The sequence below is a fragment of the Moschus berezovskii genome, chromosome 8, assembly GCF_049115385.1.
Source record: "Moschus berezovskii isolate FMDL1 chromosome 8, NW_MosBer_1.0, whole genome shotgun sequence".
Taxonomy (NCBI): Eukaryota; Metazoa; Chordata; class Mammalia; order Artiodactyla; family Moschidae; genus Moschus; species Moschus berezovskii.
In genome coordinates, this window is record NC_142467.1 from 10,503,290 (window position 1) to 10,531,268 (window position 27,979).

Sequence of the window (27,979 nt, forward strand, 5' to 3'; positions counted from 1 at the left end):
AACTCTCACATCCATACATGACCACTGGAAAAACCATAGCCTTGACTAGATGGACCACTGTCTTGAAATTTCATCCTCTTGAGTTATAGACTTTACACATCTGTACCCCTTTCTAAAAATGTTTGGAAGTATAGTTGATTGACAGTATTGTGTGGTACCATTCTGCTTTGATTCCCCTTTTTCCCATGTTAGGTTTGGTGGTCCTTTCAACCCTTGTTAATCACTGTCAACTCTCTCCCTTTGCCATTCTTGTCTGGCAAAACCTCAACCCTGGTTGAACGCAAGTATATATATTCTGTGTTTGAAACCTGTATAACTGAGCTCAACTGAAGTAGGATGTAGTCATATAACCATACAGACATGTCTCTCCTTAAATGCATGAGCTAAAGCCTCAAATAGACAAGTAGGATTGCCTAAAAATAATACTACATGTCCTAAATAAGTTGGCTTTCACAGACTTTGAGATATATATATCTCAGAAACTTGTTTTCCTCAAAGACCTGCTTGTACGATCTCTTCATTTAATTTATTGCGCACTGTATAATGACTTCTGGATGACCTGACTTCCCTTGCCTTTAGGGGCTTCCCTGGTGGCTCAGACTGCCAGCAATGCAGGAGACCCAGGTTTGATCCGTGGGTTGGGACGATCCCCTGGAGAAGAGAATGGCTACCCACTCCAGTATTCTTACCTGGGGATTCCCTGGACAGAGGTGGGCGACGGTCCATGGGGACGCAAAGAGTCAGACATGATTGAGCAACTAACACTTTATCTTCTTTTTCAAATAATGGCTGCCGTTGTATTCGTTATTTATGACATATCTGCCTAGCCATTTTCTACTTCCTGGCCATTGTATTTGCTGTTCTCTTAGCCTATAATTCTCTAACTGAGTTCTGTGGATTCCTATATCCCTCTCATTCGGCAAGTTCAGTTTAACCATCATGTCCTCAGAAAGCCCCTGTCTGACCATCTTATTCAAAGAAAAAGTCCTTTATTACCCTCAGTTCCATTGCCCTGGGGACTCCTTCACACACTAATCACAATATGAAATTATCCAATAAATATGTTGGCTAATGAATAAATGAATGAATACCATCTGCAAATCACTTGATAACAGTTTGATTCATTTTACAATCTGTAAAATGAAGATGTTTTAGTACATGTAATAGTCATTTTTTAAATTTGTAAAGTGAGGGTGTATTAGTACATGTGATAGTGTATGGTTTCCAAGGTCTCGTGTAGGATTCTAGCCATTTCTTTAATGAATACCTTAATTGTAAGTTGTGAATAACTATCACAGGATTAAGTGGATAGTTGATGAAAGTGAAAGAGGAGAGTGAAAAGGTTGGCTTGAAGCTCAACATTCAGAAAACAAAGATCATGGCATCTGGTCCCATCACTTCATGGGAAATAGATGGGGAAACAGTGGAAACAGTGTCAGACTTTATTTTTTTGGGCTCCAAAATCACTGCAGATGCTGATTGCAGCCATGAAATTAAAAGACACTTGCTCCATGGAAGGAAAGTTATGACCAACCTTGATAGTATATTAAAAAGCAGAGACATTACTTTGCCAACCAAGGTCCGTCTAGTCAAGGCTATGGTTTTTCCCGTGGTCATGTATGGATGTGAGAGTTGGACTGTGAAAAAAGCCGAGTGTCGAAGAATTGATGCTTTCGAACTGTGGTGTTGGAGAAGACTCTTGAGAGTCCCTTGGACTGCAAGGAGATCCAACCAGTCCATTCTGAAGGAGATCAGTCCTGGGTGTTCATTGGAAGGACTGATGTTGAAGCTGAAACTGCAATACTTTGGCCACCTCATGCGACGAGTTGACTCACTGGAAAAGACTCTGATGCTGGGAAAGGTTGGGGGCGGGAGGAGAAGGGGACGACAGAGAATGAGATGGCTGGCTGGCATCACCAACTCTGTGGACATGAATTTGAGTGAACTCTGGGAGTTGGTGATGGACAGGGAGGCCTGGCGTGCTGTGATTCATGGGGTCGCGGAGAGTTGGACATGACTGAGCGACTGAACTGAACTGAACTGAACACTAGTTGTCCTGGCAGTTTGACCTGTCTTTTTATGCTTGTTCTACCAGTTGTTGTCAGAGAGCTATATGACTAGTTTTAATGCTTCCTGTAAGTGACTTCACCTTCAAAGGGATCGCAACACCCGTGGACAAATCCACTGCCCAAATATCTCTGCTCACCATCGCAGACCTATGACAGGTATCTCTGATATCAAGGACACACATTTAAACTTTTCATAGGTTCTAGGTGTTTCCCCAGGAATTCTATACATCATAAATGTTATAGTCATCGTCCACTCACGTCAGAGAATTCCCCGTAAACATACTATTCTGTCAAAAAGTTTGTGAGTGGATAAATCAATCAGCGTTCTTCTTCCTATCTCTTTCTAAGTCATGCGGTCAAAAGGTCAAGAGTTTTACATTTGGGTCACACAGGAGGAATAAAATCCCCAGATATTTTTGATCTTCCCAGTAGAATTCTAAAACACATTTATTTATTTTTCTAAGGATAGGATCACAATTGTAACTAACAAGTCATCACAATTTGATCAGGTGTGTATTTGTGAGCATGTGGTTAACCGCAGTGCCTCCATTATCCATAACTATTTACACAATGTTTCCTGGTGGAATGTAGGGATATATGATAGTAGTAATGCAGTGTGTGTGTGCTCAGTCGTGTCTGACCCTTTGTGACCCTATGGACTGTGGTAGCTGGCCAGGCTCTTGTGTCCATGGGATTTTTCAGGGAAGAATACTTGGAGTGGGTTGCCATTTCCTCCTCTAGGGAATCTTTCCGACCCAGGGATCAAACTTGTGTCTCCTGTGTCTCCTGCATTGGCAGGCAGATTCTTTACCAATGAGCCACCTGGGAAGCCCCTAGTGGTAATGTAGAAGACAGATCAATTATTTATATTATGAGGCACAGGTCATATGTTAATTAGACTCATTATTTTTCCTTTATTCCCACAGGTGCCCTCTAGGGAATATCTATTGATTCATTCTCCCAGAGCAGTTTTCTCCTCTGATAGGCATTTGTAGACTTGGCATTCGAAATTTTGGTTAATAAGAGCTTTATTTTGTTACTTTACAAAAAAGCTGGCATTGTCTAAAGTTCAATAGATTAGACAGGTTAATCATGAAGTATATATCTTTTAAAAGAATCATTAACTTGAAGTACTCCAACTCAAATACCTGCAGGGGCCAAGAAGTTAAAGTGTAAATGAATTTTAAAATTCTGGAATAAACACAAATTAGAGAGAGATGAAAGAGCTGCTGCTTAACTTCACCTAATTGTTACCATCAGAGTAGGTGAATCTGATATTAACAAGTCTTATGATATTTCTGAAAAGAAATTTGAAGTACTGACAACTAATTGTGTGTGTGCGTCTCTTATTTCAGTCATTCCCCCATTTTGCGGGAAAAGAAAATGCATTTTACAGGATATGTTCATCACCAGCTTGCCAGTTGGAGAAGGCAATGGCAACCTACTCTAGTACTCTTGCCTGGAAAATCCATGGGCGGTGGAGCCTGGTAGGCTGCAGTCCATGGGGTCGAGAAGAGGCGGACACGACTGAGTGACTTCACTTTCACTTTTCACTTTCATGCATTGGAGAAGGAAATAGCAACCCACTCCAGTGTTCTTGCCTGGAGAATCCCAGGGAAGGGGGAGCCTGGCAGGCTGCCATCTATGGGGTCACACAGAGTAGGACAGGACTGAAGCAACTTAGCAGCAGCAGCAGCAGCAGCTTGCCAGTTAATAATTACCTCAATATTATTTTTCTTTAAAATCTTCAAATGACAAATTAAAAATAATTTGAAGTGTCTGCTTTATAAAATCCAATTTACATAGAACTGCTCTGTGTTATAATATGTACCTCAAAGCAATATTTTCCAGACATACTCACTGATAACTATTTTAACTATAAAAACAATTGCATGAATATAGATATCCAGAAAGAGATAGACTTACACAAACGACTTTTTAGCCTTGAACAAGTTATTACTACTATTTCTCTTTTGCTTTTATTGTGATGAATGGAAAGTAATATAAAAAGAAGGTGGGTTCCATTAAAGAAGATATTAAGTGGGTGATTAGATTGGGCAGTTTCAGGAAATACTGATAATAAGAGAAGAAAAGATAAATTGGGTGAATCAGATACAAGAGAGAATTTTAGAAGGTACAAAAAGATTAAGGACATTGCAACCCCAAACAGTAAGTTCCCTAGGTGGTGACACACAAAATTGCCTTTGAAGTGACCACTATTCAATAGCTGAGCAGTTTGAAGTAATATTGAGCCTCATGGTTATTCTCGTCCTGGTAGATAGCTTCTCCCATCACCACTAAGCACAGAAACACAGCAAACGGAGAACACCAAACATATCACTAGGTAATAAGGTAGGGCATCTGGAGCTTGCCAAAACATGTATGGGATGAGTGTCTGTTTATGTTAACATTCCAGAGGTGTGTGCAGGAGGAAATAAAACACCAGGAACTATGTCTATATAACTAAAAGAAATAACCGTTTATAAACAATTAAAATGTGAACTGTGAGCAAAAGAAGTGCTTATTTCCAACTGAGATATGTTTGACAAGTGGAAGTCAAAAGATGTCAGAGAATATTTCAAATGGATATTACAACTTAAAGAATATTTGACTAATAGTACATAAGTATTGTCTCTTCTAAGGACGTTCATGTTTTGAGATTAAGTATTAAAAGCAAAGGATGATGTAAGTGACATGCATCACTTAAATAATGTGTTAAGTGATGGGGAAGAATTGAGAATGGCTATGGTGGAATTTTTCCTGTTGTTCTGGTTATACTAGATTCATGCTTGTATCTGGTATCTAAAGCCAAAACCATTCTTGTGCTGTAAGCCTAGTAAATTTGGTTACTATGAATGAAAATAGTAACAGACAGTGAATATACATATAAAATATGTGAACATTTTATGAATTTTTACATGGGCAAAACAAATTAATATAGAATGAAAATTAAAGATATTTTGTACAGAAACAAAGAGGTTGAGTTGCCAATTGGTGAACAGCTGAATTTTCTCATTAATATGCTTGTTCTTATTGATCATTGATTCATGGGTAAAAGGATTTGTTTGAATAATTCTCACTATATTGCTAGATCATAAATAAGACCTTCAAGTAGCTCATCTGTGATGCTTAATTTTATAGTTGATTAGCCCAAAACACCCAGATATTTGATCCCAGCACTAGTCTAGATGTTGCTGTGATATGTCCCTTAGATGAGGTGGTGGTGGTGGTGGTGGTTGTTTAGTTGCTTAGTTCTGTCCGACTCTTTGCAACCACATGGACTATAGCCCGCCAGGCTCCTCTGTCCATGGAATTCTCCAGGCAAGAATACAATGGGTTGCCATCTCCTTCTCCAGGGGATCTTCCTGACCCAGGTATTGAACCCTTGTCTCTTGTGTCTCCTGCTTGGCAGGCAGATTCTTTACCACTGAGCCACCCGGGAAGCCCATTTTTAGATGAGAGTAACATTTAAATTGGGCATCCCAGGTGGCTCAGTGGTAAAGAATCCGCCTGCCAATGCAAGAAGATGCAATAGTTGGGAAGATCCCCTTGAGAAAGAAATGGTAATCCACTCCAGTATTCTTGCCTGGTAAATATCATGGACAGAGGAGCCTGGTGGCTACAGTCCCCCACTGGCGCTATAGTCCATGGGGCCGCAAAGAGTCAGACATGCCACAAAATAGCAAAGAGTCAGACATGCCACAAAATAGCAACAACGTTTAAATCAATAAACTATGAGTACAGCAAATTACCCTCCATAGTGTGAAACTTAACCAGTAAACTGAAGATTTTAAGGAAAAACAGACCAAGGTTCCCCCAGAGGGATACCTGCCCCCAGATGACCCGACAGTTGAGCTGCAATATCAGTTCTTTCCTCTTTCCTAGACTCCAGCCTGGCAGCTTGTCCTGCAGAGTTAGAAACTGCCAGCTTCCACAATCATGCTATCTATTCCTTAAAATAAATCTCTTTATTTCTGAACATACACACTTTCTATTGTTTATTTTCCTCTGGAGATTCCTGACGACTACAGCAACATTCTCACTATCAAAATGTCACAGGTATTAGTAAGGATCACTTGGAATTTGCAATGGAAAAAAAAAAAAATAACTATACTAGCATTCAAAAAAAAAAAAGAAATACTTAAGTATAAATTTAAATATGTACAAAATGTATATGAGGAAAACTACTAAATTCTGATGAAAGGAATCACAGAAGAATAAAGGAAGAAATGACCCGTATTTATGGATAGGAAGACTCAGTATTGCCAAGATGTCAGTTCTTCTCTGCTTTCAACAGAATCAACACAATTCCAATCAAAATCCCAGCAAGGTATTTTGAGGATATTGACAAACCAGTTATAAAATTTATAGTGGAAAGATTAAAAAACCTAGACCAGCCAACACAAGATTGAAGAACAAAGTTGGAGAAGTGCAGCCACCAGACTTCAAGGCTCACTATGAAGCTTTAGTGATCAAGACAGTGTGACACTGGTAAAAGAATAGACAGACAGGTCAAGGGGACAAATAAAGTACCCACACAAGTGTGTTCAGCAGATCTCTGATAAAGGAGTAAAGCAGCAACATTCAGAAAAGATAGTCATTTCAAAGCAAATAATGCTGAAATGCTAGACAGCAACATGCAAGGATACCTGCTGTATGCTCGTCACAAAAGTTAACTTAAAATAGACAATAGACCTCCGTGTAATTTGGGAAACTATAAAACTTCTAGAAAGTGGCACATGAGAAAATCGAGATGACCTTGGATGTGATGATGACTTTTTAGATACAGCATTAACGATATGATCAGTGTAAGAAACAGTCGATAAGCTGGACTTAATCAAAACTAAAAATTTCTACTCTGTGAAAGTCAAGAGAATGAACTGGAAGAAAATATTGCAAAAGACGTGTGATGAAGGGCTGTTATCTAAAATATGCAGGAACTCTTAAACCCAGCAATTAGAAAATGAACAAACTAATTTTAAAATGGACCGAAGACCTGAACAGACATCTCATCACAGGAGATAAACAGGTGGCAAATAAACATACTGTATGTCACTGGAGAAATGAAATTTAAAACAACAGTGAGATACCACTACATACCTAATAGATGGCCAAAACCCAAAACTCCAAATGCTGGTAAGGGTGTGGGCAACACAACCTCATTCTTTGCTGATGAAATGGAGAATACAGCCACTTGGAAGTCTTACACTTCAGGCTTCTTACAAAGCTAATCATGGTCTTGTTGTTGTCATTTTTTTTTAATTTTTTTAAAATTTTTTCAAAAACAATTTTAGGAATCTTTACTTAAAAACAACCTTATCTTAAAATGGAGTAACTTTGGTTTTACGAACAGCAAGCAAAGTACAGAAGCAAAAATGCATTACAGGAGCGTTAAGTTCTACATTAGGTCACAGCGTCTAATCTGAAATCACACTCATAATATCATTTTTCAGGATATCTGGGAAATAGTTATGTTGTCATTCTTTAGTCAAGAGGTCATGTCCAACTCTTTTGAAATCCCATGGACTATAGCCCACCAGGCTTCTCTGTCCATAGAATTTTCCAGGCAAGAATACTGGAGTGGGTTGCCATTTCCTTCTCCAGGGCATCTTCCTAAACTAGGGGCTGAATCTACATCTCCTGCTTGGCAGGCAGATTCTTTACCACTGAGCCACCATCAGTCTTACCAGCCACAGTACTCCTTGGTATTTACCCAAATGTTTCAAACATGCCTACACACAAACATAAAAGCCTATGCATGTTTGTAGTAGCTTTATGAGTGCCAAAACTTGGAAGCAACCAAAGGCTCTTCAGTAGGCATTTGGATAAATAAACTGTGGTACATGGAGATAATGGAATGTGTGTGTCTGCTAAGTTGCTTCAGTTGTGTCTGACTCTTTGTGACCTATGGACTGTAGCCAGCCACGTTCCTCTGTCCATGGGATTCTCCAGGCAAGAATACTAGAGAGGATTGCCATGCCCTCCTCCAAGGGCTCTTTCCCAACCCAGGAATTGAACCTTCATCTCTTATGTCTCCTGCATTAGCAAGTGGGTTTTTTTTTTTTTTTTTTTTACCACTAGCACCACTGGGGAAGCCCAGATAATGAAATATTCAGTGTTAAAAATATGAGCTTTCAAGCCATGCAAAAATATGGCAGAATCTTTAAAGCATATTATTAAGTGAAAGAAGCAAACGGCTGCATACTTTATCATTGTAACTATATAACTTCCGGGAAAGGCAAACCTGTAGATACCATAAAAAGCACAGTGGTTGCCTGGGGAGGGGGCATGAATAGCCAGAACACAGAGGATTTTTAGAGCAGTGAATCTACCTGTATGACATTACAGTCGTAGATATTATCCCGTCATTATACTGGTGGATATCATTGTACATTTGTCAAAGCAGTTAGACATATAAACCATAGAATGGACAATTCCAAGAGTGAACCCTAATGTCAACTACAGACTATGGGTGACAAGGATGGGTCAGTGTACGTTCATTGACTTTAACAAATGTACCGCTGCGCTGTGGGATGTTGATAGTCAGTGAGGCTGCGCATGTTTGGAGGTAAAGGCGTGTGTGGCTGACCCACCTTGACTCCATTGGTCAGCTCCATGTTAGGCACACAGTCCTAGCCACCCCCTTTTCCTTATGACTGAACTTTTGTCTACTCATAGGGAATGCACCTAAGCCAAACGAGTTCCCTGTCAACTTTTACCCTTGCTTCACCAGGTAGGAAAACTGGAAGAATGTCTTTTGCTAATGCAGATGGTTAACAGTCATGAGACCTCCACGGGGAGGGAAATCCCCTGGCCCCAGCCCCTGTTTATGTGAGTCTCACTGGGTAGTCAGGTTCTGTTTTTCAGGGTCGGTCCCTTTGAAGGCCCCAGTAACTCCTTTTGTTGTAAGGAATGCAGTGGCGAATGTCTCAGGATCCTCTGTATGTAAATTACCCACAATAAACGTCACAGTTTGCACTTTCTGGCGTTGCCTGCTTTGCTTTTTGGTCTCCAAAGTTCCTTCTCAGTTTAGAGGATATTCAGTATCTCCACCTCTCAACCGCATATGTGGGCCGTCTATACCTTGCTACTCAATATCACTGTAAACCTAAAACTGCTCTTCAAAATAGCCTATTTAAAATGTCATGGGCTATTATAAAACCCCACTATGAGATTCCATGTGTCTATTCATTTCTTTTCAGCTGAAGTTGAGGGCACAGCCAGTAATTAAAACATGATTTACATTAAGTTAAAGGATAAAGTTGCATTTTGAAACCAGCTGCCATTACTTGTATTATTTATTCATAGGGTACTGTGTAATTGCAGATTTGTGCTGAATAAAGACATGTGTTCTCTTTATTGACGAACTTACAGTCCAAAGATAGAACGGAAATTTAGGAGCAAATTTAATTTTTCAGGATCATCAAAACCAGCATTCAAATGGAGGGTGGTAACTTCAAAAGATACTTGGGTAGATAAGAGTTTTTACCCAACATACATATTTATGGCTCTTGTCCCTAATAGCACATTGAGAAGAATCAGACTGTCCTCAATTTGGCCATACTGTTGGTCTCTATGTATTTCTAAACTTGGCAAATGATTGTGGATGCATATTTCATAAATCTAATAAGATGAGATAAATGATGTTAAATTATACTCTCAACACTTAATTGTTCAAATATGGAAAGGAGGAATCTCTTGAATTTCACTGAACCATTATCAACCATTCAGAATTGTTCACCTCTATGTAAAAAGGTGCTCTGCTTAACAAATTCAGAAACAGCAGCATTTTACAATTGGAGAGTTCTTTTTTTTCTTGGAGATTTGAATTTGTATTAGGTGTCCCCATAACTAGTTCTCGGTTTGCTTTAGTTTTGCTGTTGATGGATTTGTTTTGTTTTATTTGGGCCATGTGAACATGTTCACCAAACTTGACTCTTAATTCGTGAAATAAACCTACTGTCCTCTTGAAGATTTTCATGTTGTAACTCTCCTATTAGAGAAAACAGCCTGACACTGTGGAAGTTTAGATTAGTATGATCACACTGAGGACTATGTTCCACTGTTTTCCTTTTCTATTTCTTGTTCCAACAGTACTGATCTATTGCAAAGCGCCAGCAATGTATTCCTCCCTGTGTACACATGTCTTTCCTGTGCTTGTTCAACCCTCTGCCTGACTTACCTCTTAGCTTTGCAAACTCCGTTTATGTGTGCCCTTTCCTAGAAAGCTTACCTTCCTTGCTGCCAAAAACTTGAGCACTCTCTGTGCTTCCATCCAGCAGCTTACCTACATACAAGATACATACTTCAAACCCTACTGTTTATTCATGGTGCCTCAGTGTAACTAGGGCTTCCCTGGTAGCTCAGCTGGTAAAGAATCCTCCTGCAATGCAGGAGACCCTGGTTTGATTCCTGGAGCAGGATTATCCCCTGGGGAAGGGACAGGCTACCCACTCCAGTATTCTTGGGCTTCCCTGGTGGCTCAGCTGGTAAAGCATCCCCCTGTAGTGCGGGAGACCTGGGTTCAATCGCTGGGTTGGGAAGATCCCCTGGAGAAAGGAAAGGTTACCCACTCCAGTATTCTGGCCTGGAGAATTCCACGGACTGTATAGTCCATGGGGTTGCAAAGAGTTGGACGCAACTTTTACTTTCACATTGCAACTTATTTGATTTCTTTTTCTCAGTCTGACCCCTCTGAGAGAGTGCTCTTCCTATCTGCTTAGATGCTATATTTTATTCACTTCTGTATTTCCAGGTACTACGCATTTTCTGGTCCATAGGAATTGCTTAAGAAATGTTGGATGAATTTAATTAAATTATACATATTACTCCATCAGCAGCAACAAGTAGTGTTTTATTTGAAATTCAGAATATGTTTGTTTACTGCTTAAACATCAAAAGTTAACTTATCCTAACCATGCATTGCCCACTTCCTCTGCATCCCGGTACCCTTCTCACTTAAGTAAGAAGCTGTTTATTCTTGCAGTTTTTGCTAGTTGACAAGCTAGTGTGATCAAGCTGCATTAATGCAAGCGGGATTTCCCGAGACATCAATAAACTCGAAAGGCTCCCGGTGGGCCACTTGTAGTGTCAATAAAGGTTCATAATTACTTGCTCCTTTGAGCTTTTTAGACCCAACTTCCTTTCACTCTGCTGTGAATAGGAGGCTGGAGGCCTGAGTGGTTCTTAACTTTCTACATCTTAGGCGAAGAATGGCAAACAACGCCCGGGATCCAGAGTTTTTAACCAAAGGTGTTGGCTGTCATCCTTCTTATTTTATGTTGTCAAGGGACTGGAAACTTTTTGCCACTATTGCTCCCTTCCAGCAGACGACTGGAGGTTCTAGGTTCAGGGAGGTGGAAGCCCTAGGGGCCAAGAGTGAATGCCACTGCTCAACCTGAAGGAACAAGAAACTGAATTGAGAGAGGCTCTGGGGGAAGGGCTAGAAGCAGAGTCTGGGTCCTGCTCAGATAAATGGAGGAAATTCTGGCTTCCAGGCACTGTCTCACTTTAGGACTGGCTCCCCCACTCACCTCAACCATACCCACACCACGCAAAAACCAAACCAAGGCAAACTAAGTTGCAAGCTTCTCTCTGGCTGAGGCTAGGGGACCCAAGACTTGGAGAGGGACTCTAACTGAAGACTAGAATCTAGGAAGGAAAAAGTGCTCCAGCCACACAATACAGTAGAAGTCAAACAAACAAAATAACAGTAGAGGGAAAGGGAGGGTGAAAATCAGGCTAAATACAAATTACTAAGACTGAGAGAAAAGCTTGCTGTTCTTCCTTTTCCTTCATCGTCCCTCCCTTCATTTCTTCTCCCTTCTTTCTTCGGGGTGTGTGAATGTGTGTATGCGTGTATGGGTGTGTGTGTGTGTAAGTCTACTTGCGTTTTAAAAAGGAGATTCTGCTTTTCTCAGACTCTGATCTCTCCGCAGGAAAGTTGAAGTGGGATTGGAGTTTCCTTGACTTCTGCGTGAGGAGTTTTCAAATGGCAGCGATCGACCCTCCTAAATATCCATTAAGTCCCCGATGACACCTCTGCCATCACTGGTTCCTCGCCGGATTTTGAGCTGGGCTGGTCATCCACCACCCACCCGGAGTGGGAGATCCGCTCGTGCGCGTGTGTTTGTCATTTCGGGATGGAGCAGCGCCCAGCAGATCAAACGTCCTCCAACCCCCTCCTCCTCCCGCCCCCCATTCCCTCCCCTCTGGAGGCCGTGCGTTTGGCGTGTGTGCGCGCGCGAGGGTGTATATTTAGCAAAGACGCCTGGAAGCGGCTACCCCTCTTGCTAGCCACCCCCAGCTCTCAGATCGCGTCTCCCATCTGTGTCCCCAGCCGCGGGGTCCTCTCCACGCGGAAGCGGACAAGACTATCTAGGTGCGCCCTGATCCCCAGATCGAGCTCAAGCTTTGCTGTCCTGAGAGGACAAGCTGACTTCTTCCTCGGGCGCCGCTCTCTTCCCACGGTGTGCGAGCACTGGTGCGTGCGTGCGTGTGTGTCTCTGTGTGTGTGTGAGCGCGATTGTGTCTGTACACGACTTAGCTCGCGAGCTTGCTTCCTCTCTACGCACCGCGCAGGCAATGCCTGCGACGTTACTCTGCAAGCAGCAGCCGGCGACCGAAGGCAACAGCAGCCTCCGCCCCCTCGGCGCCGTGATTGGCTGGCTTCGCTCATCATTTCCATGCTAGCAAAAAGGGAAGGGCCAGTGACGCCCCCGAACCCCGCTGCAGAAGCGGCCGCCACCTCCGATGCACAAGGTGTCTCTCCTGCAAAGGAACCGAAGCCCCAGGGAGGAGGCGCTGGACCGACCCAGGCAGAGCTGGAGGGAACCGCGCGAGAGAGCGCCCCGCGCAGCGCTCGGGTACCAGCCGGAGCTCGGCCGCAGAGGACCCTCGAGAGCTGCTGGGGAGATCCCGGCTCCACGGTCTTCTCGGCTTTTACAGGTCCTGCCCCCCCGCCCCGCGACTACCTCTCCCCAGAACGGAATCCTTCTATGAAGAGGAGGTGAGCGAGCTGGGGCCACCAGGAGTTTCCCGGGCACCCAAGATGCGCTCCATCAGGAAGAGGTGGACGATCTGCACGATCAGTCTGCTCCTGATCTTTTATAAGACAAAAGAGATGGCACGGACTGAGGAGCACCGGGAGACGCAACTCATCGGGTAAATGCAAAGCTTCATTCTAGGATCTGACAGAAAGTCCAGCCGTGAGTGAGATGAGAATAGAAGCGATCGGGTGAGGCTTGGGGTTGTGCTGGCGGCCGGGTCCGCCGGTGAGCTCTTAGTCTGTGAAGTAAATAACAAAGGATGTTGTTGAGGTGTGTGATTTCTCCACGGCGGGTTCTCAGTAGGAGTTCAACTTGCCTGCGCGGTGATAGTGACAGTTGCGTTGCTGCCGGGGCTCGCAAACCAAAGAAGTCCCCGCAGAGTGTCAACAAAGAACCGACACCCTTGCCCTTTTTAGTCCCAGGGCAGAACTAGGTCCAGACGTCTTTATTGCCCTTCCTTCTTTCTCTGTGCTAGCTCTAAAGGGAGGTACCAGTAGAAGCTGTCTTCCTGAAAGGCTGAAGTTGAAGCCCAGAAAGTAGGAAATGCGTCTCCTATTCACCATTGTTTGTTTGTTTTGGCGTCGAGTAGATCTGTGTATCACCATTTGAATTAGAAACTCCAGGTCAACCAGTGATACTTCCTTCTTTGCTGTCCGTGGGTCAAATACATGGGCGTCATGGTTACAGTTTTGGAAACTGGGTTCTACTACACATCGACTAGATTTCTGCTTTCTCTTTAGTTTGTCTAGATGAGTTCAGAATCTTCCTCCACCCTAGTCAGTTCTCTAAATATCACACTTCCTTCCTCCCTCCCCCCGGCCTCTGTGACTTTGAAGTTTACCCAGGAGGTGGTTGCAACTTTGTGTTGCTTACATAGCTTGGAAGCGTTCTTTTTTTTTTTTCTGAGGATGTGACCCCTGGTTGTCAACTCTGTTCGAAGTCCTGTTTCGGAAATCCTGCCTCATCCGGAGGTGTCTGCTGTCGCTATCGGAAACTCCACACTGGCAGAGATGCCAGCCTGGTTTTTCTTTTCCCTAAAGATGAGGACGAAGATAGAACCCTTGCACGTTGGGGCGGGGAGGCGGGGGCACAGGAAGGCTAAAACGTGTGTGCGTGCGCGCACACACTAAACTTAACGCACTCTATTTCTTAATATTCCTGCTCCTCCCTAAGTAATGGGAATTTAAATGAGCAAAACGCCGGCTTATCTGTACAGAAGACGCCGTTCTTTGATAGAAAATTAACACAGAAGTACAGTCGAAGGGGACTGGAAGAGAATGAAAAAGCCAAAGAGGCATGTGCGGGATGGTTGTTATGCCTCCATAAATCTCCAAATGGGCTATTCGGGGAGGGGGATCCCCGAACTGTGTGAGGTCCTTCACACTGGGAGGGGGTGGCTTGAACCTTCAGCCTGGCTCGAGGGTCAGAGAAGGATTCTGGGGGGTCGGGGCTGAATGGGTGGGCATCCCCGGGTAGACCGGGCTTTGCAGACGGACAAAAGGGTCTTTCGGGAGGTGGTGAACGGGCGCCCGAGGGGGAGGCTGGGCTTGGGGGTGGGGGGTCGAGGCTCTCAGTGATCTTCCGGGTTCGGTGGACTCCGCAGGCGCGCCTTGAGCCCAGACAAAGCGGCCGCGTCCTCGGCCAGGACTCCGAGGGTCGGGGCTTCGGCGGCTGGCCACCCTGCGGCGCGCGAGAGGGAGGAACGGGTGGGGTGCTCCCCCGGGGGGCCCCTTCCCTAGGCCTCCGTAACCCGCCGGCGGGAAGGCGGGGCGCACCCCGAGTCCTGGATGCTCCCTCTTTCCTGGGCGACATGCCTCCTGTGGCCTCTGCCGGCCGGGGGGCGCAGCCCAGGGCCCCCGGGAGGAGGAGGAGGAAGGGGAGGGGGTGAAGGCGGGGGCGGGGGCAAGCAGGCGTCGGCCCTGGCCAGAGGGTCGGGCCAGCCCCGAGGGGCTTCTCTCGCACCTTCTCGGGGCCCAGCCCGCCCCTCCGAGGCGCGGGGCGGGCGCATCCAACAGGAAGAGGGGTGCGCGCGGATCGGGGGTTCTCGGGGACCCTCTCCCCGAGAGAGCTGCCCGCCCGGGTGGAGGAAGCATCCTCTCTTGCAAGAATCAGGCCTCCTTTACAAATAAAATAATAACTTTGCTCCAGTCGGCCCCCGCGCGCCTCCTCCCGGATTGAAACCCGCAATCACGGCCATGCCGGGCGGCGCGCGGCGCGCGGGTCGCGGAAACCTGGGAGCTGGCGCTGCCCTGGGTTCGGGGGGCGCACCGGGAGGACAGCTGGTCCCCCCACCCCACCCTCGCCCCAGCGCTTTCCGCTCTGCTGAAACGTGCCCCTGAAAAGCTGGGGATAGCAGTTGATGATTTCAACTCCCCCAAGTAGTGCTTCTGGTGGCGGGGTTGACTCATCCCAAACAACGGTTCTTCTCATTGACTCTTTCTACCCAAGCCACGTGGAGGGGCTGGTTTCTTTGGAGATGAGTAACCCAGCGTGGCGGTTTGGCCGCCTCAACCCAAGCCAGTTCATCGCCCGAGAGGTAAACAGGAGTCTCCGACCTTTGGGGGCGCCGCTGCGTACCTTGTGAGCGGGCCGTAGATTCGGTGAAGGGCACTTCCATAGTCCTTGGATCTTAGGTCTCCCTTCTGGATTCGGATTTAGCGTCCCTGCTTCCATTTGGCAGCAGCCAGGTAGTTTCTTTCTTTATTCCACCTGCCTGCCTTTTAACACTGGAGGTCCCATCTAGAGTCAGTGTGACCTGGTTCTTCTTATATCCAGGGTCAAGCAGTCATTCCACACAGAGGGAAAAGCAAGAAACAGCCGCTCAGCTTCCCACACCAAGCATCCACATTCACACATCTCCAGAGGAATTCCAGCAGCGTGTTTGTCATAAGTAATGATTGAAGAATAGGTCGAGTGATCTGTTGGCTAGTTAATAAAGTTTAACTGAAAGGGCATTTAGGGGTATAAAGGGGTCTGTTCTTAACTGATATTTTTACTTAATGAGGGAAAATGTCATTTGCCTCTCAGTTGGCATATTCTTTTAGTGACTCTGTGTTCTTTGGATATAATTAGAAATATGCTAACTTAAAGGTCCTACAGATAAAATTATGTGGGTGTACTCATTTAATGAAATAATACATTTGGGAAAACAACAAATTTAATACCAAACAGACATTTGCTTTGTTACTCCTTAAAACTTGCCACATACCTTTTTAACGATGGACTTTAAATGGCGCTTTGACTTACTTTTCTTATTATCTGGAGATCTCCTTTTTCATTTGACTGTGCTCTTTAGATTGTCTCACTAGATTATCTCCAGTATTAGCTCTGCAACTTTTGATAGGATTGCCAGTGGAGATAAGCATTCCTACTTAAGGGTATTTTATCATTGTCAGCAGTGTTTGTTCCGGTTTGTTCTAGGGTAGAACACACTCTGGTAACTCAGGAAACCAGAACCTGCATGTTGCTTCATATGTTATCTTTGGAATTCTAATAAAAGCCATTCGCTGTAAGTTAAGGTAGCGTGTCTCATTGTTTTGCAGTTGTTTTACACTTAGGAAATGAAAACACAAAACTGCCTGCTCTTTCTGTTGAGGCTTAGTTTGATGCAAGTTCTTTTTGTGTAAATAACTTACATTTTCATTTTCAATAGGAAGTTTAACCTAAGAGAACGCATTCCAAAGCCAAGTCAAGAAGAGTTTGCAATGAGGTGGAATACAGGGCTTTTGGGTACCTAATTTCAAGAAACTGAATTAATCCTGCATATTAGATACTGCAGAATTAATAGAATAAATTATAGTGATGCCTGGCAACTCATATTTCAAAGAGAAAAATATTTGTAAAGTCTAGTTAACATAACTACCCACTCCAGTGTTCTTGCCTGGAGAATCCCAGGGACGGGGGAGCCTGGTGGGCTTCCGTCTATGGGGTCACGCAGAGTTGGACACGACTGAAGTGACTTAGCAGTAGCAGTAACATAACTACTGACTAGCTTCTGTCCCTGGTATTACATGGATGGCCATCTAAGTGGGTTTTTTAACTGCGTATAAGCAGGAACTCCTGGAGTGGGTGATGGACAGGGAGGCCTGGCGTGCTGTGATTCATGGGGTCGCAGAGAGTCGGACACGACTGAGCGACTGAACTAAACTGAACTGAACTGAAGCAGGAATACTTTATATGTTGCTTTATTTCTTTTATATGGTGTGTAATTATCCCTTTAGAAGTACATGTTGAATCTTCCTGTATATAGCCCATGCAAGAAATGTTTTCAGTGCAGCTGTTTGGATCTGGGATGAGAAGCTAGGAGGGGGTGGCAACATCCTTCATGCCTTGCATTCACAGGAAGGAAAAGGCTTGTCCAAGACCAAGTACTACCAAGGTCACAAGTGAAAAACCCCCTGGGACTCATTTAACTTTATACAAAGAAGTTTGCTCCAGAGCCTCAGATTGCTGGAAGCCTGGCCTTCTCACACATGAGTTCCACTGACTTCAAGGAGAAGTGTGACTAGTTGTAGACACTTTCATTCAAAATACTTTCCAGCAATAAAAGTCTGAAGTTTGGCTGATCATCAGTTTAGTGAAAAAAAAAAAACAATTCAAAGGGCAGAGTAATGTGACAGCATTTCATTAATATATTAATAAAACTGATTTAAACTTTTAAAGCATTTCTTTAAATCTTTGCAGTTCTGAAAAGGCTCCATACGATACGGTAGGAATCATTCTGCTTTAGGTGCACTGGGATGAACCAGAGAGATGGGATGGGGAGGGAGGTGGGAGGGGGTTCAAGATGGGGAACACATGTACACCTGGGGCAGATTCATGTCAATGTATGGCAAAACCAATACAGTAATGTAAAGTAATTAGCCTCCAATTAAAATAAATAAATTTAAAAAAATGTATCTTTATCTACCTGTCAGTAAAGCAATCTTCCACAGGTATTTAAAATGCCAGCTTACTTCTGCTATAAAAGTTTATTGGTGGAAAAAATAGTTATTTTAATTGTAGCAATCTGTGTTTAGAATTGACAGGCCAATTGAAGATTGGGAAGATACTGACCCCTAGAAATGTTTGTGTCCATACCCTTGGAAGCACATCTCCAAAAGTATGAAGGTTAACTCTGTACAGCCACGTTTTCATTCATATGTAGTTATCATGATTAGACATGTAATATAAAAATTGACTCTGGGCCACTGAGTAGTAATTGCACCCTGTTTCCTTACATCCTAAATGACCTCTATAAAATGACTATTATTAGCCATGCATAGGCATGTGAATGTATCATTTTCATCAGTAGAACAGTTTAAAACATTAATTTTTATAGACTTCTAAATTTTACAGGGAGTAGTTGCATTTAATGCTTTGAGTTGCTTTAAATTGGAACTACATGTTTCAAAAAGAATGCAAACCAAAATACCAAACTATAAGCCTCCAATTACAGAATTCATCTAGCAGCTGTTGCACAGGCAGTGTTTCCATTGATAGTAGGGGAGGATTGCCTACATAATAAACACAGATTTAGACTTTGTGACTGAGCAAATAGCCATGCTGCTTTTTAACTATGTTCTTGGGATTCTTAAAAAAAAAAAAAATTAAGAGGTGACATGTAAAGAACTACAGATTTGAAAGGGCTAGGCCATAGACAGGTGGCTTTTTTTTTTATTCTCTGAGTCTGGATTTACATCAATAAAATGCCAAGAAATAGTCTACTGAACAATGAACGGTTTTGATAAAGGCCCTGAGGGCCTAAATGCCATCATAGGTATCTGTCACTTACAGTCAGTACCCCTGCTGTTGGCATGCCTCATGATATACTTGCCCCCTGCTGTTGATTGGTGGGGGTAGCACAGTTGATTTTTTGATATAACCGAAAATACCAGTAATAATGGCTACTGAATGATACTCTCCCAATTGCAATCTCTTATCTCCCCATCCCAAACAACTATCAGGAAAGCACCTCATTGTTGAGATTTTTTGAGACCAATGTAATTTCAGAATTAGCACTTCAGTTGTTTCATAAATTACTTTCACGTGCAGAGTCCCATTTAATCCTCACAAAGTCGAAGCATATTAGTTAATATTTTTGCAGTTTTCAAGGTAAGGTTCAAGCCACCTCATCACAGAGGATGAGATGGCTGGATGGCATCACCGACTATATGGACATGAGTTTGAGTGAACTCCGGGAGTTGGTGATGGATAGGGAGGCCTGGCTTGCGGTGGTTCATGGGGTCACAAAGAGTCGGACACGACTGAGCGACTGAACTGAACTGAAAGCCACGGTGGCCTGTACAGAGAATACGGTCAGAGGACTGAGGCGCTGGAGAGCGACAGAGTCACAAACGTGCCTGGATCACTGGACAGCCAGCGTCTTACTCCAAAACCAAAGCTCTTTCCCTTATGTCTCATGTCTCCTGTGAAAATAAAATTACTCTCTTAGGAGTCACAGTTACACAGATGCAGGAGAACTGGCCAAACATCCTGTCTCTATTGTTACAGACGTCAGGGAGGGAGGGATTAAAGGGGAGCAGAACTTTGATGAGAATGTTTTTCCTTTAAGTACCGCAAAGGTCTTTTCTTTACATGAAAACAGTTTTATTTAAAAAGAGTGAGTGAAATAATAAGTGTAAATGATTGCCAGATAAAGTCATATTCACCTAATCTTTGTAATACCTTTCATCGTGCTTATACTTCTTCTTCTAACATATAGAAAATGTTGTATCTATAAGCTGTCACCAGTAATCTAAATGAGGTATTATGATATTATACAAAGGGTTTCTTATTTTTACAAAGCTTTTATTGTGTTCTGTTCCAGAGATGGTGAGCTGTGTTTGAGTCGATCCCTTGTCAATAGTTCTGATAAAATCATTCGGAAGGCTGGTTCTTCAATATTCCAGCATTCTGTAGAAGGTTGGAAAATCAATTCCTCTTTGGTCCTAGAAATAAGGTGAGTTTCTTTAATAAGGCATAATGAATTTGATATCATGTTCCAGAATATATTGGACTTAGAAAACTTACATTGAATGCTTGATTTATAGTTGTAAGTGTGAATGCTTGTAAGAGTTGTAAGAGTGGACCAGTGCTTAATGTTGCTCACTGAAAGATGTAAAGTCTTAAAACTGAAATCACTATACAGTCAGAAATATAAGGATGAATATGTGACTTTTTAATATACTGTCTTTATACTAATGAAATAAAACATTCAACAGAACCCTAATATTTAACATACTATTGTCTGAATGGACATATATTTTGAGAATTATCTTTAACTCCTCTAAAGTCTTTAATAAAGTCTTGTGTTTTCTCATACTGGATACAAGTAGAGCCTATTCAATCGCTATTTTTGCCAACAGTTATTAATAAATGTTACTTATTCTATGAGTACTTATTCAATAATTATATCCTAAACAGGTAAAAATTAGCAAAAAAGTTTTCTAGAATAATGGTTTATTCTTTGTAAGATTCTAGTATTTTCACTTAGATAAGCTCTTGAAATCAAATACAGTGCCTATCTATATTCATTATATCTTGTTTTCTTCAGTTATAATTCTCTAACTAAGAAGAAAGTTAGGGCCTTCCTAATTATAGAGGCTCCAATACTTTGGCCACCTCATGCGAAAAGTTGACTCACTGGAAAAGACTCTGATGCTGGGAGGGATTGGGGGCAGGAGGAGAAGGGGACGACAGAGGATGAGATGGCTGGATGGCATCACTGACTCTGTGGACATGAGTTTGAGTGAACTCCGGGAGTTGGTGATGGACAGGGAGGCCTGGCGTGCTGTGATTCATGGGGTCGCAAAGAGTCGGACACCACTGAGAGACTGAACTGAACTGAACTGAATTATAGAGGAAAGAAGATCATTTTCACTATAGTTACTTTGCTGTGTTGGTTGGCATGTTTAAATCAGAGCATTTCAGTACATCAGAACTCTTTAAAAGTTCAAGAGGCCAACCATCCTTTACATAATAAAATGTGGCATTTTTCTAGCATTGGTAAAATGCTGATTACTCAATGACTGCATATTGACATACAGATTTTGTAAGAGTGGTTTAGTGGTTAAGCGGGTAAGCTGGCTGATCTCTCTGGGTTTCTACCTCCTCTCTTCTTTCCTCACATCTATATATAATGTAGAATAAGCCTCTTGAAGAAAGGATCTACTACCTCATCTTCAGTGTACGCATAGCAATTCACAGAGTGCATTGTATCAAAGGCACTCACTACATGTTAAAAAGGTTGGAGAAGGCAATGGCAACGCACTCCAGCACTCTTGCCTGGAGAATCCCATGGAGGGAGGAGCCTGGTGGGCTACAGTTCATGGGCTCGCAAAGAGTCGGACACGACCAAGTGACTTCACGACAATGACTTCACTCCTTGTTAAGATGTAATTGAAAAGAGTGGTTGGAAATTAAAAAGAGATAGGTGCCATGGAAACGCAGGAATTGGTAGACCTCTTTGAAAACTTTCAGTATGACTGGACTGGAAACAGGAATCAAACCATGGCAATGTCAAATGGTGCATCTTTGGTTGTTTTGAGTTGAGGGTGAACTTTGTGTGTTTGAAGGCAGAATATAACAAGGAGATGAGTAGCATCTGACTGATGTAGTATAACTCTGACAGTTTATAAATCGATGTCTTCTGGGTAGAATATTTGCAGCAATCAATATTTATTCCCAGTGGGTAAAAAGAAACTTCAAACAGTTCTAATAAATTAGCAGATTCCTTATAAAAGTACAGATTTCCATATTCTCTTGAGAGATCGAAAAATGTGACAACTCTGGGCCTGTAGTCCTACTACGACTTCCTTGGCTGAAACCAACACTAATCATGGTATCTCCAGTTCGACAGTTTTATACCTTGGCTCTGTTTTCTCATGATACCTACGTAGCTATCTCATGATCCCTACCTTACTATCTCATACTCCAATGCCCACATTTAAATTTAGAAACCCTGTAAGAGATGAGATAATTATGAAGGAAAAGCTACAGGATGTGAAACTAGAAGGGGCCATGAGTACAGTGTGTTTGAGTTTAGAATGGAGTAAGGATTTAATATTTCTTAGACGTAGATCAGAGAGGGAGATACGGGTGATTAAAAAGAAAATATATGATCTACAAGAATGGCCAGAAAGTAAACTTTTAAATTTGAATGATTTGGCGAGAAAGGTGTCAATTACATAAGGTCCTGTAGATCAAGTAAAGGAAAGTAGTGAAAGAAAATAAAATCAGAAATTGAAATAATTAATATAATTATTATATCTAATAATTAATGTAATGAATATATCTAGCCATGCTGAATAATAAATCAGATAAAGTCTAATAAATAAAAATATATAATTAGCAATAGTTTAATCAATAAATCTGGCCATGCCTTCTTAGTATCTGTGAAAAAATGAATACTACATAGGGGCATGAGGCTCCATCTATTGCTGTTTTTCAGATATTCAAGCTAAAAGTATTTAACATAAGTTGACCCAAGCAATTTATTATTACAACTTTACAAATTAATGAGAGTTGCATTCATATCTTTGAGGGTGATTTATTTTCTATTATAATAGCTCATAATGTGAATGAAATGTTAATACTCTTTTCATATGGTTTTCCTTAGCAGGTAAAGAAGTAAACAATTAAACAGTGAGCAAATATTGAATAAGACATACAAAGTTGTTACTTCCTTTCAAGGAAATAATAATTTATAAAACCATTACTGCTCAACATACAGTTTATAAAAATTGTATAATTGCCTATCACAGTAGTGACTAGTATCAATTTGACACCTAATATAAAAAATTGTAGAATAAAAATAGTTAATGGTTTAACTTTCTTTTTAAGTCCAACCTAAAACTAATCTTAAAGTACTTTGGTTATTTTCCTTTGTTTTTCCCCACATCTATAGCATTTATGAAGAACCACATTAAATTTGTGTCAGTGAGTGGGTGTGGGCCTATGTTACAAGTGTTTTCAAAATTCTACTTTGAAGTTTTTGATTAAGACATTACAACTAATCAATTTTGATCTTACATGATTGAACAGTGCTTACAAATCTTTCTCATTTTTGAAATCTCATTAAACTTATAATGCTTTTGTGACATTCCTAATAAATTATTTATCTATTTGCATTAAAATGTGAAACAGTCACTGAGGATAAATTATTTTCCCCTACTTTTGTAGACATGATTTTGTTTCTTATTACTAATTCTTCCAGCCCTATGTACACTCTGCTGCTTGCATATGCACATCAAGAAAAGATTCATATATATTCATCAAACAACTGTACCTCTGGGGAGCTATCTGAGAGAGATGGTTTCCTATATTTGTTCATTGTACTTTGAAAACTCATCGAGATTTAGGGACGTTTATGCATCCCACAGCTAACTTCACAATTAAACTAATTAGCTTGGTTAAAGGCTTGATTTTATTGTTAGTAGCTTGTTCTGTATATTGTAAGCTAAGAAATGACACGTTTAAGATGCATCAGATGTCCTGAGTATATCTGTGAACATTCTACTGAGAAATTATCTAGTCACGTACAACATTTGTGACTTGACTTTTTTTTTCCCATCTTTGGGTGGTTTCTTTTTGTTCCCTCATTTTTCATATGTTGAATAGAAATCTAAATAATTACAATACCAGATATAAATGTACAGAACTGTATGAGCTCAGCTACTGCTCATCAGGACCAGAATAAGCACATCATGATTAGTCAGCAAATTTGTCTTCAACTCATAGTGTCATTATGTTTCAAAGTTCTTCAATGGATAAAGTTTGTAGGTTGACTAACCATAACAGCAAATTTGTATGTGCTTCGGCTATCAGCAATAATTTGCTGTTGCATGCATTGATTTACTTTAGAAGAAGGTCCACATACAGTTCTACTTGTTCAGTAAGTGACCATTTAGGGTCTCACAGTGCGTTAGTTCTTCAAAGCCAGGCCTCTCTGACTGTGGAACCAGAGCCTTATTATGAGATAAATTTTTTGGAAGGCTCAAGTTTAATACTAAAAGTGCATACTATTAAAACGCATCTTTATGTAAAGTCCACAAGATGGAGTTTTTTTGCTCTAACATAATAAAATATAACAGAATTCATCCTGTATTGCCAAATGCTGAACCAAATATCAAATGGCTACCTGAGGTGTAAATTAAACAGGCTTTTCTTCAAGCTTTTTAGAGACAGTTTTGCCTTTTCATTTGGTTGTGTTCAGAATTTTTTTTTTTTTTAACACTAACTAGAATATCTTTCCTATAACAGCTAGAACCCTAAGCTCAGAACCCTAACAAGCTATAGGTTATGTTTTTGGTTTTTCAGAGCTTTAAGGCACGTTGCCTTGCAGAATTAATCTTTTGAGACAAAAAATTGTGTTTTCTCTGCTCTTTCTATGCATAATGAAACACTTGGCATTTCTTAAACTTTTTTTTTCTTCAGTGAAAACAATTGAATTCATTCAGTGATTTTTGTCGAGTCAAAAAAGTTTGCAAAAACTGATTCCTAATATATGTGTATCACTACCTAATTTGTTTCTCAACGTGTGATGCCTTCCAGCTGTAAGATTTGCCTCACAATACTTACTGATGAAGTCAACAATGTCATTTAGATTAAATTTTAGCTGCCGCAGCACGTGTGCTTGCTGTTGACAGGAAACCTACAGAGAAGAAAGAGTGGCACCTGGCGATAGGTTAGCTATATTTAACATTTCACAAGTGAAAACAATGTTTAGTAAATTAATTCCCCAGGACTCTGCAGCTGCTATTTCAAGTGGTGGGTGACGTTGAAAGGGAAGTTGTAGCTGAAAATTCAGTTGAAAAGTTTCTGTATAGCATCTATTCCTGTCAGTTTCACAGCCTAAACCAGTCTTTCAGTTTAAGCCAACATTGCCTAACAAAATATTATCTTTATGACTAACATTTTAGTCTTAACCAAAAGTGAAAAATATTTTCTGAATCTGTCAGTTTATCGTTAAGACAGTTGCTGAATTTAGGTGTTTGCTTTTCGAATAGGGTTTCAGAAGTTGCATTATGCTTACAAAATAACAGTTAAAGACCTGTAAGGAATCCTTCGGGCTTCCCTGGTGGCTCAGATGTAATCCTTCCATTGTGTAGTTCTTTGAAGTCACACTCAGATAACACAATTCTCTGCTTTAAAAAGCTGGTAATAACTTGACCACATATTAAGAAAGCTTACACTGGTACAGCCTGCATATTCAGTATTAGCTTTTGTTGATTCATACTTCCAAGTCTAGAAATTGGAGTTTTCTATCTCTTTCCGAAGTTTTTTTTTTTTTTTTCTAATGTGCTGTTTTCATTCATGTCAGTTTTATCTTTTGAGCAAAGCATGTATGTTCCCCTTGGTAATACTTAACGTGTTGTTTCAGTTCAGCATAAGTACACGAGTTTTTCAGGCTTCCAATGATGTTCAGTTAATTATATTTAAGCACTAGTTTTCTTATTTCTGGGGCCTCCCCCGTGGCTCAGCAGTAAACAATCTCCCTGAAATGCAGGAGACATGGGTGCGATCCCTGGGTCGGGAAGATCCCTTGGAAGAGCAAATGGCAATCATCTCCAGTATTCTTGCCTGGAAAATCCCATGGACAGAGGAGGTTCATGGGCTACAGTCCTTGGGGTCGCAAAGAGTTGGACATGACTAAGCATCCACTCACTTTCTTTTTTCTGGTTTTCTCTTCAGTGGATTTATAGTCTAAACAATTACACTTAGCAAATCCATATAATTTTTATAGTACATTAAATCTATAATCTAAAAAATACAGCCTACTGGGGAGGAAAAAAAACAACTAACTTTTCTTTACTGTTTCCAAACAAATATCAAGCATTTTCATCAATATTCCACTCATTGTAATTATTTTCAGTCTTTATTGCACCCTACACCAAGAATTTTAGCTCAGATGATTTTCAAAGCACAGGTTTAAGCCCGTAGAATTGAAAAATTTGGTTCAGTGTAGGAAAAAGAATAAGCTGCTGACATCCAAGGTCCACCTCCCCTTTTCAGTTTAAGAAAGCAAATTTTATGGCAACAATTGTTCTGAGTTTTATCTAAGAAGATTACATTTTCATATTTCAATTAGTCTGTGTGAATTGGTGTTTTGTATTCTGTGACTCACTGGAAAAGAGTCTGATGCTGGGAAGAATTGGGGGCGGGAGGAGACAGGGACGACAGAGAATGAGATGGCTGGATGGCATCACTGACTCTGTGGACGTGAGTTTGAGTGAACTCCGGGAGTTGGTGATGGACAGGGAGGCCTGGTGTGCTGTGGTTCATGGGGTCGCAAGGAGTCGGACACGACTGAGCGACTGAACTGAACTGAACTGAAAGTACTTTTACTGCTTCCATTAAAAACAACAACAACACTGTTGAGCCTGTAAGACAGCATTGGAATAATACAAATAATATCATCTGTACTTAATACTTATTTATCACATTAAGCGTTATTTTTTCCTGAACTTTTAGAGTCCACTTTCTAAGTATCAATTTTCCCTAAGAATGAATGAATGAATTGAGGTGTTCTTTAATATAAACTCAGAGATTTAGGGACCTGTGTTGGAAAATGTTTTTGCTGCTAACTTTCTATAACACAGCAAAGATACTGTGATCGGAAAGTCCCTCTTGCCATCGGTTGACAAGCATTTAAGTGTTAACATTATGAGTAAGGGGGTTTTCCCTTTTGGATTTCTAAGCTAAAGAGTCCTTTTTCAAAGTGGGACCTGTAATCTGTTCACCTTAGGCTTGCAAACATACCACAACCTGAGTTACATCTTCAAATACCTACAGCAACTCCTTTAAATTATGTTCAAAGGAAAATGATAAACATCATCTAGTTTGTCAATTTGACCACATCCGTGCAGTCTTTAAAGTCAAGCTTGTCATTTTCACAGGAAATGAAAAAAAAAAATTGTTAAAATACAGGTATCAGGCATTACTTAATTTTTCACCAGAGAAGTAAGTGGGAATTAATATGTACAAAAGCTGATTGCTGCGCTTGGCGCTGTTAACTTCTATGAAGAATCACATGTGCTTAACATAATGAAAGGCTTCTCAATTTTCTGCAATTCATATGCTCCATGGTTGCTGATTTCAACAGCGATTCTCTTCTGATGTAGTCTGTACTTTGTTAAGATGACTATTATGATGCCTTATAATGTTTGTTAATTTTAAATTTTCATTTTATGGCATTTATATACGTTTTCCTGTATAAATTTTACTCCTTATGAACCTGATAATCCAAATATTTGATAAAAATTCAAAAAAATTTCTTTTTTTTTTTCAGAGCTGATGGGCATATTCCTTGTGTGTCAAATCTGGACAAATAAAATATTCAGTGATCTGGTTTCCTAATTAGATCACACATTAAAGTGGGATGTGTTTAAAGCAAACCAAAATAAAAGCAAAGGATTACGGTTTTCTCAGGATATATGCCCAGTAGTGGGATTGCTGAGTCATAGTTTTATTTTTATATTTAGTTTTTTAAGGAACCTCCAGAGTGGTTGTATCAATTTACATTCTCACCAATAGTGCAAGAAGGTTTCCTTTTCTCCATACCCTCCCAGCATTTATTGTTTTTGATGGTTTTTTGATGATGACCATTCTGACCAGTGTGAGGGTCATTTGTCGTGATATGGATGATCCTAGATTCTGTCATACAGATTGAAGGAAGTCAGAAAGAGAAAAACAAGTACCACATATTAACACATGCATATGGAGTCTAGAACAGAACTGATGAACCTACTTGCAGAGCAGGAATAGAGAGCAGACGTAGAGGGCACACTTGTGGAGATGGTGGGGGAAGGAGAGAGTGGGACGAATGGAGAGGGTAGCATTGACATTTGAAATGTCAATTACAGCTTGACTACAGTGTGTAAA

The 27,979-nt window shown here is 41.2% G+C and overlaps 2 protein-coding genes across 5 annotated transcripts in view; both read left to right on the plus strand.

The window, feature by feature from the left end:
- The window catches only part of LOC148777016 (uncharacterized), a 35,851-nt gene extending 22,770 nt beyond the window's left edge, over window positions 1–13,081 (plus strand). For all 4 annotated transcript variants that reach the window (XM_088838447.1, XM_088838446.1, XM_088838449.1 and 1 more), the window contains one exon: window positions 12,008–13,081. In XM_088838447.1, the coding sequence (XP_088694573.1) occupies window positions 12,212–13,081 (870 nt within the window). In that variant the 5' untranslated portion in view covers window positions 12,008–12,211. The remainder of the gene's footprint in view (window positions 1–12,007) is intronic.
- ST8SIA4 (ST8 alpha-N-acetyl-neuraminide alpha-2,8-sialyltransferase 4) overlaps window positions 12,862–27,979 on the plus strand; it is a 103,741-nt gene continuing 88,623 nt past the window's right edge. The window contains exons 1-2 of the mRNA XM_055429710.2: window positions 12,862–13,232; window positions 19,926–20,057. Of these exons, the coding sequence (XP_055285685.2) occupies window positions 13,120–13,232; window positions 19,926–20,057 (245 nt within the window). The 5' untranslated portion in view covers window positions 12,862–13,119. The remainder of the gene's footprint in view (window positions 13,233–19,925; window positions 20,058–27,979) is intronic.